Source organism: Notothenia coriiceps, unplaced genomic scaffold (genome assembly GCF_000735185.1).
Source record: "Notothenia coriiceps isolate Sejong01 unplaced genomic scaffold, NC01 NC01_scaffold00027462, whole genome shotgun sequence".
Lineage (NCBI taxonomy): Eukaryota > Metazoa > Chordata > Actinopteri > Perciformes > Nototheniidae > Notothenia > Notothenia coriiceps.
In genome coordinates, this window is record NW_011360163.1 from 32,490 (window position 1) to 41,470 (window position 8,981).

An 8,981-nucleotide genomic window follows, 5' to 3' on the forward strand; every position below is an offset into this window, starting at 1 on the left:
TAGGTGAAACATTTTTTGAATTCATGATGGTCCTCTAGAGCAGTGGTTCCCAACCTGGGGGGTGCGTCAAAGATGGCAGGGGGGGTGCCAGGCCTCAGATTATTTGAGGCCAAATATCATATTTAGACTTTGAATACATATAATTGTAACGCAATACACGATTGTCACTAAAAGCCTTGTCTCTACATTATAATAAAATATAAAAAATAATTGATTAATACATTTTAATAAAAATGTANCGGGTGCAGCGAGCCGTTTGGCTGATGCAAAGCGGATTGCACGTGCTGGGGTGTACGGTTTAACCATGTCCTGGATGTAGGAAGGGCCAGATCCATTCACTGCATGGTACGCAAGTACCATTGTCTTGAAGTGGATTCTAGCAGTCACTGGAAGCCAGTGAATTGAGCGGAGGAGCGGCGTGGTGTGGGAAAATGTTGGAAGGTTGAAGACCAGACGAGCCGCTGCATTCTGGATGAGCTGCAGAGGTCGGATGGCACATGCAGGTAGACCAGCCAGGAGGGAGTTGCAGTAGTCTAGGCGTGATATGACTAGAGCCTGGACCAAAAGTTGTGTCGCTTTCTGGGTCAGCTGGGGACGTATCCTCCTGATATTGTAAAGAGTGTATCTGCAGCAGCGATGTTTGCAGTGAAGGACAGTTTGTTATCTAGGGTCACACCCAGATTCCTTGCAGTCTGAGTCGGGGAGTCCTTCACTGCAAACATCGCTGCTGCAGATACACTCTTTACAATATCAGNCCCCGGCCGGAAGTCCCCGGAGTTGGGGACTGGCTTCAGTAGAAGCTGCTGGGAAGCCTTCCGAGTAAATCGCCAGAACGCCGACACCTCCTCATCTCCACCGCTCCCATGTTTTATTTTGTGTTGCCATAAATTAGTCTCTCTGCGTTTCTGCACTGGGCTAATGCTAAGATAATAAAAATGGTGGCTTCACAACACTTTTTTGAGTTTTACGGGGCGTGGTTTGCAATCCGCCCAGCCAATCAGAAATATAGCTCTTTTCTCACAAGAGAGCCACATGAGAGTCACTGCTCTCTAGCAGGGACGGAAAAGGGGGTAAAAAGGTTCTCATGAACTAATTTTAGTTCCAGCTCTTTTTAGTGTGAACGCGACATTTCGGAACTATATCGGAACTAAAGTGGGAAAAGTACTCGGTCTGAACGCGGCTAAGTTCTCAATGCAATTTCAATGACACCGGTCCGTGGGCCAAGTATGAAACAGCAACAGGAACCAAGAGGAAACATTGATTTCAGGGTAAACAAGACTTTGTTTTTAAGTGCAGATGATAATCAGGCATTACAATGTAAACAACAATGAACAGCAAAACAAAGCATACTGTCTCTTCTCTCTGTATTGCACAACTCCTACTACATTTTACATCTCTGAATTCCTGATTATCACATGCCTTCTGCATTTTATTTAAATTGTGCTGCTCATATTGGTAATGTTACTGACTCCAACATTTTAGTGACTGACTTCTATGGATAAAATCTGTATTGCAATTATATAGAATAAGTGTATTGAACGGGCTTAAACAGATATTACTAAACGTACAGAATAAAACTTATTTCAAAATGAAATACATAGATCATACACATCCCAACAAATCATACATTTCTTAACCAGCTGTAAAGGGTCACCTTCAAATGGAGGCCGAAGCTTTAAAATGGTGACTTAAAGAAAAAAGATTTCTGCTTACATTTTAAACAGTTGGCATGTGAGGAGCGGCTTGCTTTTAAACTCTTAAATACAAGCAGTGTCGAGTTATTTACAGCTTATACGGAATAAACCAAATCTAGAAGTGTTTTGTGGAGACCAGTTGTGACAAAGAGACGTCACATGTTTCAGACATTAAAGTGAGACTAATCAGCAGCGGCTACAGGAGCTCCTTAAGCATAATTTAATGCCATCCATTGACACAGGCGTCTTAAGCTTTGTGACAGAGACCAGTTAAACATAGGTCATAGGAAGATTAACTTAAACAGTAGGAAGTTGCTGAAAACAAAGTCTAAAAAAATAAAGTTTTGTTAATTCTCTGCATTTATAGTTTCTTTTTTTCTGCACTTTTGGTTCAACCTTCCCCACTTCAAACACAATTCATATATTCAAAGAAAAGTAACCATGAAAGCGCTATGTACATGCAAAGCCCACTTGGGTCTGCTCGGTTCAGCCAGCCAGGAACTTGGTAGTTGTGTTTGTGAGCAAATAGGTCAGTCATGATGCACTGCGAGGATGGGCTGCCTGCAGATGGGGCAGGTGTTGTTTTCAGAGAGCCAGCGGTCGATGCAGTGGATGTGAAACTCATGGGAGCAGGGCAGGCGCCGCAGCTTGTTGCCCTGGGCATACTCATTGATGCAAACACTGCACGCTCTACCTATCTCCCCCTCCAGGTTGGCCTGACCATAGGTGCGTGTGACTAGATTGTCAATCTGCTCTTTGGTCAGGCCCCTAGGATGTTCGTCATCCTCCTCGTCATTGAGCAAGAAGAAGTGCGCCAGCCTCAGGATGGGTAGAGTACCGTTTTCTACCAGGTTGTTGGTGTCTCTGCTGGTCGCTCGTCCCTCTGTGGGGCTCACTACCGCTGCTCCCAGCCTGGCCTGCCCACCCTGTTCCTCCTCACTTCCCACCTGCCCCACCCTTTCCTGATCCACCCCACCTGTACCAACCTGGCCAGCTACGCTCTCATTCGTATGTAAACGAGTAGCTGGACCGGTGCTACTATTGGTAACACTAGCGTCTGCATGGCTAGGTGCAACAGTTTCAGAATCTGCCTCCGTCTCCATTAGGGAACTCAGCTCACCAAATCCGGTCATGATCTGGCGCAGGATGGAGCGCAGGGCGGTGGAGTTGGGCTCCCCCAGGCCAGTCTCACTGATGCGCCTCAGAGGAATCCGGATAGTGCTCACATAGGTGCGGATCCCCGCTCGCTCTGAGCGGGAGATGGTGCGCCTGAATCCACCACTGTCACTCTCAAATGTGACGGTATTCTCAGCCACCCTGGCGCGGGAACGCGTTCTGCTGGCGATGCTGTCCCGATCGCGGTTTTCACCAGGTCGGATCCTTCTAACCTGCAGGTCCAACATGATGGTGGGGTGACGCCGCACCGCTGAACTTCCAGCTCCCGCTGCATGCGATTCACTTTCACGTTCTCCTGTCTCTGCAGCTGGCTCAGATAGAACTGCAGGTTCTGCCACGGTCTCCACGGAAACAGAGCTTGTGCCACTGCCTGGCTCAGCAGTGTGGATGTTGGAGCCACCGACTCCACTGCTTAATGGTGGAGTGTTACCGGCAACAGGTATTATATGCATGGGGGAACGGCTGTGCCTCGAAAAGCGTCGAATTATCCCGCTCCCTGCTGCAGCTCTACGTGCACGGCCACGTGAACGAGTCCTACTGCCACGGGATTCGTGTCCATCTGCTGGAGACCCTGTCAGCGGTGACACACGGGGACAGTCTATAGAAGCAGACATACCATCACTGGCCTGCTCTACCCCTGCATTCACCCCTTGATGTTGCAAATGAGTAGTTTGATCAATAGGAGGGTTGGGAACACTAGGGGGAGGGGCTAAAGAGTGCAAAGTGGCACTTCTCCTCTGAGCAGCCGCTGGGGGGGCAGCTGGTGCAGGAAGTGAAGAGGGAATCATGGAAAGAGTGGTAGTGCTGCTGCGTGTACGGCGTGTCTGCATCCTCCGACTGAGGGCTGGGCGGGGGTTGCTGTACGGGACTAGCCTAGGTGTGGATAAAGGGCGAAAGTGAGAGAAAGTAGAAGCAGTGCGTATGGAGGGTGAGGTTGTGTTTGGGGCAGTCACTGGCAGCTCTGAAGAGTCCGTAGCATCATTATGCTCCCCCGGCTCTGGCTGATCATGGTTAATGTTGATCTCCAGGCTAAAGCGGAATTCTCCACTGTTAGGGTTGGTCCGGCTGACGGCACGCCATGTCTGGTTGCCACTCTGCCCACTGCGAGTAGCATTACCAGTGCGTCTGAAAGTGTTAAGCCACTCCAGTAATGAGTCACCGTTAGACGTTTCTGCTCCAGGCTCTGTGCCCCCTGTAAAAAAATACATATGGGTAAGACTGTAAACAAAACATCCGAAAATCAGTTCTCCTGTATTGGGAAACCCTTACAGAAATATTGATTTCAAATCTTTCAACATTATGCAAGATTATTATGAGATGTTTGTTGGCTTCTTTGTTAATCAATGATGATAAAACTCAAGTCATATTGGATTAATAATAGGGAACGCAAGATAACAAAGATCAGATAAAGCTAAATTCCTCCTCCCTACCTGCTCCTCGTCTCCCTCCAGGCCCTCTCTCCTCTCTGTCCCCGCTGCTGCCTTGCTGCTCTCCAGCATCAGCAGTCTGCGGACGCTGCTCAGTGAGGGGCTGAGACGACATGCGCTCTTTTGCGCCATCAAGACGGTGCCGAAGCTCCTCAGCAGTCACCTCCCCTGTGAAACATATGAACATGCGGGCTGTCAACAGCAAAGGGCCAAGAATAACTGTCCTATTGTGAGAGCGGATTATGATATCAAACAGTCACATATTGAATTATTTGTTATCTGCTGTTGCTGATGTAATCTAACATGACATAACAACATGTGTCTCTCCTCACCAGGTGTGCCCAGCAGGTTGCTGTCTCTCATTAGGCGGTACTCCTCTTCATTCAAGTCATTAATGAAGTGATAGTATGCCTCCTCCCGACGAAGACGTTCTGCTTGTCTACGCCGTTCATCTCCCCCACCAGGAGGGTCCATCACCGTGAAAAGTGCTGGCAGACAGAAGGGATTGTCAGTAAGGCCTGGAATGTTCACTATAATATTCCACATAGCATCATAAAATAAGGGCTGAATTCACATGTTAAGCCTCTGCAATTCCACTGAGGAAGTGGGCATGCTCCTATGTCATTATAATATATTGTTGAGGCAAAATACTATTTGGGTCTCTTTTGGAAAGATAAAGAATATAACGTTTATCTGAGTTCTATATCGTTCACCTTGTTAACTAAATATTATAGCTAACATTGAACGCAGATAGGCGTTGTTTTAATAACTTAGCCATTCTATTATTCACTCCTGACTAATTTCTAGCCGAGGACGACATCCATTTTCTATCGAAAGACTCCACCAGCAAGGGAGCGAGGAAGGCTACAGTAATCTTGCTAATGTTTAGCACGAACAAAGTAGTATGTGGATAAATACTCCTTCATTCACTGTAAGGAACAGCCAATAAAGTTCCATTCAACAACGTAGTCTTCATGAGAGCTAATGTTAGCCAAGTTACAACAGCAGCTACGGAAGGCCATGTTGAAAGCAGGGGAATAAAGCAACAAAACTGGCGTTGTCATCCTGGTTAGCCACCAATCACAGGCCTAGTGTTAATGACGGACAGGCTCAGCGTCCAATCACTGCTCTGCTAAGGCGGGCCACGATAAAACTAAACGGAGGTCTCGTCCAAGTAAACGCAGGGCAAAGAAGACAAAGAATGTAGTCAGCTGTATGACATAAATAGAAATCAAAACGGCCATGCCTGGCCATGACAAACTACGCAAAGACAACAGCCAGTTTTGTAGACACTTCCACATTTCAGACGTTTAAATGCGCAACGGTTAAGATGCTAAACGAATGTAGCATTTTAGCTCATCTAACGTTAGCGGATAGCAGAATAACTCCTAAGATATAAATGTGACAAACTGTTTTATGAACAAGTCAATGTAAACGGAGCATAACACTCAACCATAGCATTGTTTTAGAAGAGATGTCAATGATGTAAAAAATAATTTACTACCTGACAAAGCAGCGATAATATGGACGGTTTGCTTTGCTGTCCCTTCTCTTTCAACCAAGATGGGACCAGTGGTGCTACACTAAAAACGTCCGTCAAACCCAACCTCCCTGGGTAGATTGGTTCCTATGTAACGCAGCAACTGCTAAACATGTCTCATCTTGTTTTGTTAAAAAAAATGGGTACACGGATTGTAACAACAATGACTAGAAGTATTATATAAAATACAGTTACTTTTTTTGTCAACCTGGAAGTTACTTTTTGTAAATTGCCATTTCTGTTTTTATCTTTAATATTTTATGTATGCCTCTTGATTAATATGTTGCTATGTTAGGCTCTTAACTTTTGCTATTTTAATGGAAATCCCCCCCTCGGACGGATAAAGTTGTTTATGATGTGATTCTGATAAACACCTTCTTTAGCTCTTTCTCTGCTGCGTTTGCAGGGTTTGTCTTCACGACAGTTTTGCGACAGTGCCGTACAGAGTGAAGTCTCTCCAGATACCGGCTGAGGGAAACGCAGCAACAAGAGAAACGAAAACATTTCAGTCTCGTTTTTTCCAACTTGGATTCTAACCGAACACCGTGCATCCCCTCCGGTAGGAACAATTTCACCGGAAAACTCCATGCTGAAGCTGGGCTGGGGACGAGAGAAATCTACTGAACCGAGCTCGCTGTTGTAGCCTAGTTGCCTCCCAGAAGCGACGCTTTAAAAAGGGAAGGAGAATACACATTTTGCACAAACTGTGGGGAAAATGGACTATGATTTTAAAGTGAAGCTGACCGGTGAAAGAGAGCGCGTCGAGGACCTGTTTGAGTACGAGGGCTGCAAAGTGGGAAGAGGCACCTACGGTCATGTTTACAAGGCGAAGAGAAAAGATGGGTGAGTGGAAGAGCAGGCCTCTACCCCCCCCCTTCTCCTAAATACAGTTAATGTCTGCTATATTCCTCGTATGCAATATATAAAGATATATGGGGATATTTATGGAGAGGGCAATAACCCTTTACTTGTACATTGGTCTTGCATCACAATCGTGCACAATTTCATTCCTATCCAGTTTCTTCGTGCACTGTTTTTATTGTTGTTGTTTTTTTCAACATTGAATTACTACTATTTTCCTCGTATGTAATATTTAAATAAATAAAGGGACATTTAATGCAATAACCCTTTTTAGTTTTTGGATGCTAATGAGTCCTTTTGTGCATAAAAACACAAACATATGCTTCACTATTGTGATCTTTCCTTTTCAGTGATTCAAGACTCAATTCAAGATTAAAAGGCCTTATTGTCATATACACAGCAATGAAGTCCGAGCGTCCTCCAACAATGCTACATAAATAGTGAAAGAAATAACAGAATATAAATAAATGGTCTTTTTCAAAGTAAATATCTTTACACTTAAACTCACATTCACTATCACGCAGTTTTAAAGAAGCAAACTTAAACTGGTTCTCATTATGCATTGCTAAATCTCGAAATAAACGTAGAAGAATTTGTTGTCAAAACCTCTGCTGCATTTCACTTGGCGGTGTATCAGAACTGAGTTAAAGAGTCATTCTCTGCCACAGAGCTGCGGGTTAGGAAACACATGCTACAAACATTAGCCTCATCTTCCCTGTAGCATAAACTTATATTTGTGACCATGAAATATGGAAAATCTCACAAAATGTACGCAGAAACACTCAAGGAACCCTCTCCATCCATCCATCCATCTTCTCCCGCTTATCCGTGGTCGGGTCGCGGAGGTATCAGTTCCAGCAGAGAGCCCCAAACTTTCTTTTCCCTGGCCACATCAACCAGCTCTGACTGGGGGATCCCAAGGCGCTCCCAGGCCAGAGAAGAGATATAATCCCTCCACCTGGTCCTAGGTCTACCCCTTGGTCTCTTCCCAGCTGGACGTGCCTGGAACACCTCCCTAGCGAGGCGCCCAGGTGGCATCCTAACTAGGTGCCCGAACCACCTCAACTGGCTCCCTGGAACCCTCTCCATCCGCCATATTCATCCAAATGCATTTAATATCTATATTTTATGCAATATATAAAGGAATAAGGGGGCGACTTAATGCAATTAACCTATTGTCTGGATGCTTATGAAGCTTGTTGTGTATAGCATATGCTTCACTATTGTGATTGTGGCTTCCCTTTTCTGTGATTCAAGATTCAATTCAAAGATTCAAACGCTTTATTTGCATATGCACAGTAGCTTCAGTTATGGCAATGCAAATCTGAATCTTAAGACCCAGCCTCCTCCAACAATGCAACATAAGTATAGATAAGAAATAAAGCAAATAAGTGATGGTTATGAAGCATCTCTTTTGACCTGTTCCTTCACACAATCATAGGCAATATTTGAAATAGTCAATCAGAGCATTTGCGGTTGATGTGGTGAATTTAGGATGCAGCCGGTGCATGTAGAGGCACTTTTTAACATTGTCAAGTGGCCCTTTTGTGCCCATAACCTTCGTCTATATTCATTCCTTTTTGTGGAAAGTCCCTGGCTGCACTCAAACTTTCTAAACTCAGTGGTTCATGATCAGCACCTTAAACCTTAAGAAAACAAGCCGTATAAACCGTCTTAACTGTGTCTGGATCAGAGCTGGACTAGGCCCATTTCCATAGCTCGAGCACACAGAAGAGCCCCAAAGTGTTTAAAGATGTGAGTGTTGGCTTTAGGAGGCTGCTGCTTATGAGACTCTGTGAGCTGCAGCATTTGGATGGAGCCAGAGGAAGCACAAAGCATAAGATGATTTAGGCCAGGAGGAGGGAGGGGTTATAAGATTGTCCCACTCTTGACCTAACAATCAACATCGGCACCTCTGTTGTTTCCCCGACTCAGACTGCAAGGAATCTGGGTGTGACCCTAGATAACAAACTGTCCTTCACTGCAAACATAGCTGCTACAACCCGCTGCTGCAGATACACTCTTTACAACATTAGGAGGATACGTCCCCAGCTGACCCAGAAATCAGCGCAGGTTCTGGTCCAGGCTCTCGTCATCTCACGCCTAGACTACTGCAACTCCCTCCTGGCTGGTCTACCTGCATGTGCCATCCGACCTCTGCAGCTCATCCAGAATGCAGCGGCTCGTCTGGTCTTCAACCTTCCTAAATTCTCCCACACCACGCCGCTCCTCCGCTCCCTTCACTGGCTTCCAGTAACTGCTAGAATCAACTTCAAGACACTG

At 45.5% G+C, this 8,981-nt stretch overlaps 1 protein-coding gene and 1 long non-coding RNA gene across 2 annotated transcripts; one reads left to right on the forward strand and one right to left on the reverse strand.

Moving 5' to 3' along the window:
- Nucleotides 1-1,261: 1,261 nt before the first annotated feature.
- Nucleotides 1,262-6,206, reverse strand: rnf6 (ring finger protein (C3H2C3 type) 6). Its single transcript, XM_010785249.1, has 4 exons — nucleotides 5,802-6,206; nucleotides 4,630-4,785; nucleotides 4,301-4,465; nucleotides 1,262-4,062 (listed from the first exon to the last, which is right to left on the reverse strand). Exons 2-4 carry the CDS (start codon nucleotides 4,769-4,771, stop codon nucleotides 2,225-2,227), a joined length of 2,145 nt encoding a protein of 714 aa, XP_010783551.1. The 5' UTR covers nucleotides 4,772-4,785; nucleotides 5,802-6,206; the 3' UTR covers nucleotides 1,262-2,224.
- Nucleotides 4,439-7,546, forward strand: LOC104957606 (uncharacterized). The gene is made up of 4 exons (XR_799680.1): nucleotides 4,439-4,526; nucleotides 4,633-4,808; nucleotides 6,244-6,680; nucleotides 7,049-7,546. It is a non-coding gene; the product is annotated as an uncharacterized lncRNA (long non-coding RNA).
- The last annotated feature ends 1,435 nt before the right edge of the window (nucleotides 7,547-8,981 follow it).